The 13646-nt window shown below is 36.0% G+C and overlaps 1 protein-coding gene across 1 annotated transcript; it reads right to left on the bottom strand.

Moving 5' to 3' along the window:
* Positions 1–206: 206 nt before the first annotated feature.
* On the bottom strand, positions 207–13422 carry LOC117408358 (uncharacterized). Its single transcript, XM_034013288.3, has 3 exons — positions 13314–13422; positions 3168–3317; positions 207–2327 (listed from the first exon to the last, which is right to left on the bottom strand). The coding sequence occupies exons 1-3, from the start codon at positions 13356–13358 to the stop codon at positions 1413–1415; spliced, it is 1110 nt and encodes a 369-aa protein (XP_033869179.1). The 5' UTR covers positions 13359–13422; the 3' UTR covers positions 207–1412.
* Between the last annotated feature and the right edge of the window lie 224 nt (positions 13423–13646).

The raw sequence follows: 13646 nt of genomic DNA on the forward strand, positions 1-13646 counted from the left end.
TTCTGTCCAATAGTGAACTACGCTTAAAAATACAGCAAGTCAAAAAGAAAAACCCAGCACCTGCAAACTGGCCTTGGCAATCAAGGCAGTCTGAACACCCACTTCTGGATTAGTCCATGTGACTTATAGCACAGAAAACACAGGTACCAGTTTTTAGGTTTCTGTTTAACAACACTGTTTATTTATATCTTAATACACACATCAGATGGAAAAAAAACCTTTTAAATGTATTTGATCTTTTAGCGTGTTCTAAAGTTTTACTCTGAATGTGTTCTATACAGATAAGTTATACATTAAATGAAATAAATGATGTTGCTTACACAACACAAAACAAAGCGTTCTCTCATTTCCACACTTGTCTACACGATTGCCAATTGCCATTCATTGGTACTCAGTTGTATAATTGAGGGAAAGTTTGCTTTTCTTGTTGTGAAATAAACACATTTTTTGATCGGTTTGATTTAAAACCTGCTGATAAAAACATGTTAAAGGAAGTTACTTGGAAAATGTGACCCATTATTTAGATCTTTAGGTACAAGCCTAGACCTGACATTTTTTATAATGTAAAAAAATAAATACATAAAATCCCAAAGTGTATTACAACATTATGTGGAGTTCACCCACCAAGGGTGAACTCATAAGAAAAAGGAAGGGGGGAGTTGGAAGGGGTGGGGGAGGACGGGACAGAAAAACAAGATTTTTGAACAATTCTTTAATTTTCATATTTTCAACATTAATAAATGTGATTCAATTGCAATTATGCGACTCAAATATAATTAACTATTGAATGTAGTACAACACAAGAACAATGAATATAACATTTTGCACTGTGGTAATTTACATTCTCAGGGAGCATAGTTGTGTTTGTAAAATGTAATTACACATTGCGAAAACAGGTACAAATTATTGCTAGTGTACAGACAGGCAAAAGAGAACTACAAAGTTCCTCAATAAAGTCACTACCATTTTAGTCATATCAAAACAAGTTCCATGATAATCTTCTGTTCCTTATTGGCTGCCACAACATTGTTTTTTTGTAAAATGTTTAATATAGTTAATGAAGTAAATAAGTGTACTGGCATTAAATGTAATATTCCCATGTATATATATATATATATATATATACTTTGTATAATATATTCTGCAGCAATGATGGTTTGTACATATCAGTATTTTATTCAGTTCAGTCCATACAGCAACATTAAACTCCATGTGCTGCATCCCATTATCTTGTGCCAGGCCTCCAGCTTGAACTACCTCCAACTACTAAACAGACCAGCACTACATCATTTTTCAAATCTTTCCAGAAGTATATATATTTGTAATACCAGTTTACAACTAAGTTCATTTAAAACTATATATAAAAAAGGTTGCACTTCTGAAAAACAGATGTGCTGAAATGTGTTCAGCTATTAAATAAACAAACTTGGTTTATTTGAGGTTTTCTGTGTTACCCTCTGCTTACTCTTCTGTATTGATGAGGGTTTCTTTGCTAATGCGAGTCTGTCTTGCTCTACATTACAATTACATGTGTATCTTCTCTTCTCTACCTTGCCAGAGCTTTCATCTGTATTCAATGACTGTGAACCGATGATCGATGCTACACCAGAGTCTTTTGACTCTGCTCTTGGTAGAGAAGGAACATATATGCCACAATCTTTGTAGGTTGGGAATGTAGTTGGTCTATTTTTTGAGTTTTCAAACTCCTGAGATGTCTTGTTAACCTGGTCACTGTAGTTGTCTGAAAGGACTCTAGAATGCTTTGCGTTTTTCAGTGTTGCGGTTGCCGAACTAGTAAAACACAAGCATGCACTAGACGTTTTGAAGCAGGTGCAGGAGAAGCGACGTGGGATATCATAAACACATTCACCATCTACACTTTCCCTCTGTTCAACATCTTCAAGAGCTTTGCATGCATTCATATCTACATAATGAGACCAATTTTCTTCTTTTGAAGAAAGGTCCACTCTACTCCAGGAATTACCAGTTTTCTCCTGAGATACCCTGACAGTTCTGCTGTTTTGTTTTGCCCTCCTTGCCATTGAGTCCTCATAGTCAGGAGGGTTCAATTGTTTAAAAGCACTGGAGCCAGAAGAATGAGAGCAGCTATGCAACTGATTTTCTGCTCCTTCACAATTTTCAAATGAACCACCCTGAACTTGACCTCCTGTAAGTCTGAGAGAGGATGGCCGAGTAGCTGTTCTACTGTTGCAGGATAAGGTTTCCTGGTTTTGATGATTCAAATCATTACCTACTGGCACACACTGCAGAGCATGGTGGTTTATATGTGCATACGTAGTCTCTTCTACCGACAGCTTCTTCCAAATCTTAAAGACAAAAACATTCAGTTCATAATACACTGATACTTGTCTTGCCCCCCCTGCTACCTGGTATGATACCGATTTGGCATGGGGAGATGGAGAAAAACAGTGTCAGCAGTGGAACACAAAGATGCCATTAGTACTTCAGCAAATCTATCTGTTTTTTTTCTTTTCTACTTTCTAGCATTAATCATCGCAACAATTTGGATAAGACCAATTGACATTTTCTTTTTCACAACCTGTGGGAATTCAAAGTTCAAACTGGGAGTTTATCATTAAGGAGAATAAGAAGTGACCTTTCGGTAAAGCTTTTTTCCATGGCATAAATATTTTTTGAAATTGAGTTGCATGTCAACAAACAAATAAATGTAATTATTATGCAACTCTATAACCAATATTTTAATAGTATTATATTAAAAGTTTGCCACACTAAATATACATGGTAAGTTTGCAGTTTCCCAGTTCTTTTCCCATGGTTATACTATGCATTTACCATAGTTTATCATGGTTTGATATACTTTACCATACCTCTCTGGGCTTGACAAGGCTTACATTTGCATTACCATGCCTTTACTATGATTTCACACTTTTCTAAGCTTTTATTACAGTAATCTTTTATGCTAAATGACTAATTAACAAGGGTTGGCACAAGTAATGCCCAATACAAGACTTAATAAACATACTCAGCATACATAAGGCACACAAATTGCATTGGCAGTCTAATGGTGGGTACACATAAGCACCCTTTTGCATAGCTATTGACTGTGTAAATAGACATATAAATGAATCATTTAAATACTTTTAGCAACGCAACATCAAACTTCCTTTGTAAAGTAGAAGGTATACCTTATTTTGTCTGAAACACACCACAAAGATTCCGATTACAGTTACTATGCAGAGCATCAGTACACCGACCAGCAAAGCCAACACAGCATGTAAAAGAATGGAATCAAGTGAAACGAATCCAGGGACTTCAGTCTGACACTGCCCAGGCACCTGAAACAAAATACAAGTAGATAATCCTGAAATAATACACAGGGTGAGATGTTGGCATCGATAATCACCTGCAACTTCATTCAAAACTACAATGCATGTATTGTTCTACATTTCAATCAACCTTTAATCCTGATGCTTTGTTTGCTAATGCTGCAATCTATAATCTTGCTAATGCTACAGAACCATGTAGACATGGGATCCGTCAGTTTAACAACAATAGCTATTGCTAAATTTCTCATTTTCAGTTCTGCTTAATTTGGGGATTTATCCTAGATAATTCCTCTAAGTTTAAATGTAGAGTAGTATCTTGTTTACAGGGCCAACTAGCTTTTATTTAAAATGCTAATGGGGCAATATATGTGATAAATGTGGAAAAGGTTTAAAAGCAATGATATGGTCAATGAATGGTTCTTTGCATCTATAACTGACCACCACTAGAAGATAACCTTTAAGACAAGGGTGCTCAGGGCTGTAGCCAGCCATGAAAAATCACAGAGGCACTTACTTGCCCATGCACCCCTACCACCACTGAAGTTTTTATCACAGAAGAAAAAATATATTAGATTATTATATATTGTTTATTTAAATGCAACTCCAGAGACTCCACAAGTAAATAGACACAATTTAAGCATACAGTATGTCAAGCTGCACGCTGCTGGACTCAACAGAAAACGACCATTAACTATACACCCAATTTCAACGGTGAATTGATGGCCTATTCACAGAGCCCAATGTTTAGGTCTCAGGACAGCTGTGGCGACACAGCAGAAGGCCCTATGTATAAGGCATATTTATTTATATGTATAGTAAGTCTGGGGTGTACAATTTTTGCAAAAAAACTTGTTGTCCAAGGGACAAAATGCTAGAAAAATCTACTTGTCCTTCTGAAAAATCTAGTTGCCCACTCCCTGTCGCACAAAACACACACAAAAAAGTAGAATATAACTTGTAAGATTTTGGTTTTATTTAACAGTGAACACAATCAATCAATTAGTGATTAATGGATGGATCTAGCCTTGTAGCTTGACTGGTTCAATTATTCAAGATGCACAAAATGTTCCCTGTGACCTCAACAGATGTGTAACATACTTTAAGGAAATGTTCCTTTCAGTGCAGTTTGAAACAAATTTGCTAGTAAATTTAAGTAACATGCTAAGAGTACAACTATGGGAATTATTCAAATATAAAAATAGATGCTGCCTGTTTTTCCCACTCTTTCTCTATACACTGAATCCAACTCCTGATGTACAGGTGTTTTAGTTTGTTGCATCAGATACAAAATTATTGCCAAATATTACTGCTGCTTTGTGGAATCCCAGATTTTTAAAGGACTTGTGTATAACCTATCAAGTTTCTCTGTATTTTGTACTGTTTTTCTACCAAAATGCACACAATATTTACAGTAGGCTCCATCAAATTCTGAAAACACAAAATGTTTTTCATTTTGTTTATTTTTATAATATACTTGTACAACATTTTACAGCTATGTTTCCTCATCTAACATCTTGTCCCATGATGGGTAACTGGAACACTGCTGCAGCAGGGGGATCCTGGTTTCATAGCCTGATGGCTTGTTTTGGGGGGGAGAACAACATTCTTTCTCTGCACTACTCTCACTGAAAAATAAATACATACATAATTAATACATAAACACATTGCCATGAGATTTAGTCTTTTTTTAATAATAATAAAATATTGTACAGATAATCTCATTACAGACGTGCTCAAATTTGTTGGTACCCTTACAGCTCATTGAAATAATGCTTCATTCCTCCTGAAAAGTGATTAAATTAAAAGCTATTTTATCATGTATACTTGCATGCCTTTGGTAAGTCATAGAATAAAGCAAATAAGATGTGAAAAGAGATGAATTATTGCTTATGCTACAAAGATATTCTAAAATTGTCTGGACACATTTGTTGGTACCCCTTAGAAAAGATAATAAATAATTGGATTATAGTGATATTTCAAACTAATTAGTTTCTTTAATTAGTATCACACATGTCTCCAATCTTGTAATCAGTCATTCAGCCTATTTAAATAGAGAAAAGTAGTCACTGTGCTGTTTGGTATCATTGTGTGCACCACACTGAACATGGACCAGAGAAAGCAAAGGAGAGAGTTGTCTGAGGAGATCAGAAAGAAAATAATAGACAAGCATGGTAAAGGTAAAGGCTACAAGACCATCTCCAATCAGCTTGATGTTCCTGTGACAATAGTTGTAAATATTATTAAGAAGTTTAAGGTTCATGGAACTGTAGCCAACCTCCCTGGGCACGGCCGCAAGAGGAAAATCGATCCCAGATTGAACAGAAGGATAGTGCGAATGGTAGAAAAAGAACCAAGGATAACTGCCAAAGAGATACAAGCTGAACTCCAAGGTGAAGGTCAGTTTCTGATCGCACCATCCGTCGCTTTTTGAGCAAAAGTGGGCTCCATGGAAGAAGACCCAGGAGGACTCCACTTTTGAAAGAAAAACATAAAAAAGCCAGACTGGAATTTGCTAAAATGCATATTGACAAGCCACAATCCTTCTGGGAGAATGTCCTTTGGACTCAAAACTGGAGCTTTTTGGCAAGTCACATCAGCTCTATGTTCACAGACGAAAAAATGAAGCTTTCAAAGAAAAGAACACCATACCTACAGTGAAACATGGAGGAGGCTCGGTTATGTTTTGGGGCTGCTTTGCTGCGCCTGGCACAGGGTGCCTTGAATCTGTGCAGGGCACAATGAAATCTCAAGACTATCAAGGCATTCTGGAGCGAAACGTACTGCCCAGTGTCAGAAAGCTCTGTCTCAGTCGCAGGTCATGGGTCCTCCAACAGGATAATGACCCAAAACACACAGCTAAAAGCACCCAAGAATGGATAAGAACAAAACATTGGACTATTCTGAAGTGGCCTTCTATGAGTCCTGATCTGAATCCTATCGAACATCTATGGAAAGAGCTGAAACTTGCAGTCTGGAGAAGGCACCCATCAAACCTGAGACAGCTGGAGCAGTTTGCTCAGGAAGAGTGGGCCAAACTACCTGTTAACAGGTGCAGAAGTCTCATTGAGAGCTACAGAAAACGTCTGATTGCTGTGATTGCCTCTAAAGGTTGTGCAACAAAATATTAGGTTAGCGGTCCCATCATTTTTGTCCATGCCATTTTCATTTGTTTTCTTATTTACAATATTATGTTGAATAAAAAATCAAAAGCAAAGTCTGATTTCTATTAAATATGGAATAAACAATGGTGGATGCCAATTACTTTTGTCAGTTTCAAGTTATTTCAGAGAAAAATGTGCATTCTTCGTTTTTTGTGGAGGGGTACCAACAAATTTGAGCACGTCTGTATAAGCATTTCATGTATATCATTAAACATATTTGACAATCTTCATGTTTTAATAGATTCACAAATCAATTGTGCATGCCCAATAAATAACTAATATAACTAATATCGCTTTTGTTCAAATCTAGTATATACAGTGCCTTGCAAAAGTATTCAGACCCCTGACCAATTCTTTCATATTACTGAATTACAAATGGTACACTGAAATTTCATTCTGTTTGATATTTTATTTTAAAACACTGAAACTCAAAATCAATTATTGTAAGGTGACATTGGTTTTATGTTGGGAAATATTTTTAAGAAAAATAAAAAACTGAAATATCTTGCTTGCATAAGTATTCAACCCCCACACATTAATATTTGGTAGAGCCACCTTTCGCTGCAATAACAGCTTTAAGTCTTTTGGGGTAAGTATGTACCAGCGTTGCACACAGCGTCGGAAAGATTTTGGCCCATTCTTCTTGGCAGATTTGCTCCAGGTTGTTCAGGTTGGTTGGACGACGCTTGTGGACCGCAATTTTCAAATAGTGCCACAGATTCTCAATGGGATTGAGATTAGGATTTTGACTGGGCCACTGTAGGACATTCACCTTTTTCTTCTTGATCCACTCCAATGATGCTTTGGCTTTGTGCTTGGGATCATTGTCCTGCTGAAAGGTGAATTTCCTCCCAAGCTTCAGTTTTTTAGTGGACTGAAGCAGGATCTCTTGCAGTATTTCCCTGTATTTTGCTCCATCCATTCTTCCTTCAATTTTAACAAGATGCCCAGTCCCTGCTGATGAGAAGCATCCCCACAGCATGATGCTGCCACCACCATACTTCACTGTAGGGATGGTGTGTCTTGAGGCATGGGCAGTGTTAGGTTTGCGCCACACATAGCGCTTTGAGTTTTGGCCAAAAAGCCCTATCTTGGTCTCATCTGACCACAAAACCTTTTCCCTCATCGCAGCTGGGTCACTCTCATGCTTTCTGGCAAACTCCAGACGTGCTTTCAGATGGTACTTTTTGAGTAACGGCTTCTTTCTTGCCACCCTCCCATACAGGCCGGTGTTATACAGAGTTCTTGATATGGTTGACTGGTGCACCATTACTCCACTCCCAGCCACTGAACTCTGTAGCTCCTTCAAAGTGATTGTTGGCCTCTCTGTGGCTTCTCTCACAAGTCTCCTTCTTGTTTGAGCGCTGAGTTTTGAGGGACGGCCTTTTCTTGGCAGTGCCTGGGTGGTGTGATGCAGCTTCCACTTCCTGATTATTGATCCAACTGTGCTCACTGGGATATCCAAACACTTGGATATTATTTTGTACCCTTTCCCTAATCTATGCATTTGTATTACTTTATCTCTAACTTCTGTAGAATGCTCTTTGGTCTTCATTTTCCTTCAGATTCACAGCCTGACCAATGATCCTTCAACAGTGGGGTTTTTATCCAGAAAATGTGACAGCAACTTTAATGGTTCACAGGTGGAGGCCAATGGTAAGGTAATTGTGTCCTCGTTAGGGCAATTTCTTTCATCGGTGTAAACTGGGAGCTTCCACAGCACAGGGGTTGAATACTTATGCAAGCAAGATATTTCAGTTTTTTATTTTTCTTAAAAATATTTCCCAACGTAAAACCAATGTCACCTTACAATAATTGATTTTGAGTTTCAGTGTTTTAAAATAAAATATCAAACAGAACAAAATTTCAATGTACCATTTGTAATTCAGTAATATGAGAGAATTGGTCAGGGGTCTGAATACTTTTGCAAGGCACTGTATATATATATATATATATATATATATATATATATATATATATATATATATATATATATATATATATATATACACACAATCAGCATGAAGTTTTAACATCTATGTAATGGAAATCATATATATATATATATATATATATATATATATATATATATATATATATATATATATATATACAGTGCTGAGAAAAAGTTTGTGAACCCCAATGATAATTATGGAAATCCCATAGTTTTACCATGATAGCCTTCTTGAATCAAAAACAGTCGTTTCTTAAATATCCAATAGGGTTTATATTAACCAATTCCATGTCTTTTGAAACAAAATGATGTATGAATTAGACAAATAATGAGTATATGTGAAAAAGTAAGTGAACCCCTGGTTTTATCAGCTCAATTAAGGGGATAATTAGAATCAGGTGTTTAAATATAACACCCTATATAAAGATCAGAAACTTTGTGAGTTTGGTCTTCACCATACAGGTGTGTGGAAACACGTCATGCCACGATCAAAAGAAATCTCTGAGGACCTCAGAAAATTATTAATGCTCATCAGTCTAGAAAGGGTTACAAAACCATTTCTAAGGATTTGGGGCTCCACCAATCCACTGTCAGTCAGGTAGTCTATAAATGGAGAAAGTTCAACACCACAGTCACTGGAGCGGTTGTCCTTCCAAAATCTCTCCACAAACAAACCAGAAAATCATCAAGGAAGTCACAAAGAACCCCAGAGTAACATCCAAGGATCTTGCAGGCCACTCTCGCCTTGGCTAATGTGATTGTTCATGACCCAACTATCAGAAAAATGGTGTTCATGGAAGGAAAGCCAGGAGGAAACCACTGCAATCTAAAAAAACATTGCTGCCCATCTGAAGTTTGCCAAAGAGCACATAGATGATCCACAAGACTCCTGGAGCAATGTTCTCTGGACAGACAAGTCAAAGGTAGAACTTTTTGGCTTCAATGTGAAACGTTATGTTTGGCGAAAACCAAACAGGAACAGAAGAACCTCATCCCAACTGTCAAGCATGGTGGTGGAAGTGTGATGGGACCTGGACGTCTTGCCATCATTGACACAACCATGGATTCTGCAAGATTCTAGAGGAGAATGTCAGGCCATCCATCTGTGAGCTGAAGCTGAACCAAAAGTGGGTCATGCAGCAAGACAATGATCCTAAACATACAAGCAGATCTACAAAAGAATGGCTGTAGAAGAAGAAATTCCGCATTTTAGAATGGCCTAGTCAAAGTCTGGACCTAAACCCCATTGAAATTTAGTTGCAGGACCTGAAGCGAGCTGTCCATGCAAGGAAGCCCTCAAATGTCATTGAGCTGAAGCAGTTCTGTAAGGAGGAATGGGCCAAAATTCCTCAAAACTTATGTGAGAGACTGGCCAACAGTTACAGGAAATGCTTAATTGAAGTCATTGCTGCTCAAGGGGGTGCCACCAGTTACTGAATCTAAAGGTTCACATACTTTTTCACACATGGATATTGAATGTTGAATCATTTGTGGATAAATAAATCTTGAAAAAGTATCATGTTTTTGTGTCATTTAATCAAGTTATCTTTATCTACTATTAGGACTTAGATTAAGATCTAATAACATTTTAGGTTTGAAATATGTGAAAATCCTAAGGGGTTCACAAACTTTTTCTCAGCAGTATATATATCATTTAAGTTAAAAAACAAAATATGTAAAGATGGGAAAGTTTGTCTTGAAATGCTTCTAAACAGTAAACTTCACATTTTTAAAAACATCCCAACAAGTATTGTACACGCTTGACCACAAACTTGACTTAAAATAATTTTCTAAATTACAGTACGCAGCTTGTTTTTTTCTAATCCGCTAGTACCTTAGCGACTATGGGTTTTTTTGTTGTTGTAACTTTACTAGGCTGCTGCATTTAAATGTCAGGTCCATGCATTAAGAAAGCAGCATCACTTATTGCTAATTTACAAAAGTGTAAATAATACCTTAAATTTAAAAGGTTAGTCTGTGCATTGCTAGAGGCTGTCTTGGCAGCCATTTCTGGGTTTCTTTCTAACCAACAGAAGATCAAAATTTCTTTTTTTTTTTTTTTAGGAGCATTCCATCTATACATTTAGATGATTATCACCCTCTGTCTGTAGTCATTAGTCTCAGGACTTAAGGACTGCAGGTTTATTTTATAAATCAAAAAATAACAACAAAAGTTATTTCTTTGTCCTTAAATTTCTAACCCTTTATTACATAATGCTCAACCGTTTCTGGAATTGTATACTTCACACAGATCTTCTCAGATCTTTCCTCTTTCCTGCCCAGTTCCTTATTTAACCAACTATTGTTAACCAACTATAATCACTCTTCTCCGTTTATAACCCATTAATTGTTGCTAGATCTACCATTTCTTTGCCCAGTATACCAGAATGCCCAGAAACTCATATTAACCTGGTGGCTCTCTAAATATACGAACACAGAAAAATATGGTAATAGCAAACTAGGTTAGCAAATTGAAAAATAAATAAATAAAAACTAATTGTCAGACGGGTAAAGTATAATGGCTAAACTTGTCGTCTGTTGGGGGCAAACCCCCAAACCCCTACCTAAACGGACATAATAATATTCACAACCTAAACTGCAGTTTATAAGCCAATAGCGGTTTAGAATTGGAATATTAATAAACTGAGTTCACTAAACTGCAGGCTCCCAAGGGAATTTATTATTCCTTATTATTAGGCTGATATATACTTATTTTTAATCAACATTATTACTTTGCCTCACCTTGTAAAACAGTCGCTAATCATCCTTGGTTGTTTCAAAGCCATTTGAACATGTTTAACTAAAAGCTATGGTGGTATGAAATGAGCTGTATGGTATCGCTGTAGTGTGCAATGTGACAGTTAAAAATTTTGAAGAGCACAGAGGCTATATCGGTGGGACTTTTAATGTATGCACACAACGAGGGAGGAAATGCATGACTATTGGTATGATTTTAACCAAGGTTCGTGCCTTGGGGACCTCATAGCTGGCTATGGCCTTGGTGCTGTACAGTACAGGTCAACCGCCAAGGGTTTCATTACGATAAATGGAGCCTTTATTTTTATTTTAAACATTTTCAATCTCTTATTTACAGGTTAATGTACCTTTTCATTGTCTGGCTTTTCCCGAGTTTCCTGATTGGTGCACACAAATAGGGTGGCTTCTCATATCTTGTGCCACATTTATCTATAGGTTAAATGTTAGAATAGAAGTTCACAGAAGGATCAACAGGTTTGAATGAGTACCCTAATCGCTGCATAAGGATCCACATTTCTAATGAGAACACTAAACTGTTAATAAAAGTAATACAAGTTTATAAGAAATCTTGGAAATAACTGCATGTTATTCATTTTTAGTTGCTTGATAGTGCCAATGTTAAGACGCACTGTGAAGTGCACACCACCACTGCACATGCAGCCACACCTGTTGTAAACTAAGGGGACAGTTGTAGGAAGTCATACATCTCATGGCAAAATGTCTTCAACATAAGTTCATAAGACTGTTGGCGAACTACTGTAGCAGTAATAGTAGTTAACAGATCATAAATCTGTTACAGTTAGTCTAACAGTGATTTATATAGCCTCATGCGTTCATTTGACACATGACAGCTGTGGGAGATGGCTAATCTTAGTGGCTAAGTAGGGCAACATGATTAGGTAAAGTTAAAAGTTTTGGCTGTTTATTAGACACTATTTAAAAAATAATAAAATGCATTTATTTTCAGAACTCCCATAATAAAATAGAATGATTCTATACAAGGCAAGTATCTAGTGACAAGGCAGGTTTTCCAAGAAAATTATCTTTTTTATAAGCCATCAAATGTGAACATCACATGTCATCATAATGTACATCTGTTTAATCATTTGTTTACCTAATCTTCAGATATATACAAAAAAAAAACTGCTCAGAGCCTTGAATTCACATTCCAAAAATAAATCTTTACTGATTACCCTTAAGAGAAAGGTTTAGTTGCTAATCCACAGGTGCATAGAATGAATTTTCCAGGAAGTTACTCCTCAATGCTAAATTAGAAACAATTGTGCATGAAATGTTGGCTGCTGTTTTCAGCTAATATTTTTTGGCCAGAATCATGAGGTACCCTGTTCAGAGGCCTGCAATAGCCCTTGTGAATGTAAAATGCAACTGCCTTTGTGGTCCTTAGCTATGGCCAAAAGTTTTGCATCACATAGAATTTTAGGATTGAGACATAAAAAAAAAATAATAGTAATAATAATAATAATAATAATAATAATAATAATAATAATAATAATAATAAAATAAACTATATGAACACAAATTAGATATTTTATTTAACATCATGTAATCAAATAAATTACAAAATGATATTGCAAAAGTCTACCGGAAGCCATAATAGTAGTACAGTATTTTATTCTAGATTTCGAAATGTCACATTTTTCAATTTTTGTCAGTTTTTTGTATATGGAAAACTACTAAGTGGTATGTAATTCAATATGTTAATTTAACATTATTCAGCTGGTTTCATTCGACTTTATGAAGCAAAATTAGTTAATTCTACAGGTGATGCAAAACTTTTGGCCATAGCTGTACAAAGTTCTCATTTCCTAACAAATTGATTTAAACTCCCACCACCATTAGAATATATAGAGAGAGATATTTATAAGGGGGCAATTATATTTACACATCCACACATCCATGTCAAGGAATCATAAAAAACTTTAAAGATTAGTGGCTCTACCCTACCACAAACATATTTTTAGAAAATTGAGACACAAAATAATTATCTAATATAATTTATAAATTCTGGCCATAATATGGGTTTTCAATTGCCAGGTACTGAAAATATTTGAAACAGCTGCTTAAATGAATATAATGAGATTGAAAATAGTTAAAGAAAGCTATGAACCTTACCTTTAAATTCATGAAAACCAAAAAACAGTAAATGTTTCTCTCCATCACTTTTGCCTTCAGCTGCAAATGAACAAGCTGCAAATGAACAGTCTAATTCGATAGAGAACTCTCACTCTCAAGTTCTGCTTGGGAGTGTTTGTATTTTCTGTGTCTGTAGAATGAGGAACAACATTAAACAATGACTCGGACTGCGGCATGTTATTCATAAATATTACATATTATATTGGTGTACAGTGTTAACATATTAAAGACTATACTTTTCTATGCGTTAATAAACATTTATAAGGGATACAGCCAACAGTATGTTTGCCATTTTGATACAACTTATAACTA

Source organism: Acipenser ruthenus, chromosome 2, assembly GCF_902713425.1.
Source record: "Acipenser ruthenus chromosome 2, fAciRut3.2 maternal haplotype, whole genome shotgun sequence".
Lineage (NCBI taxonomy): Eukaryota > Metazoa > Chordata > Actinopteri > Acipenseriformes > Acipenseridae > Acipenser > Acipenser ruthenus.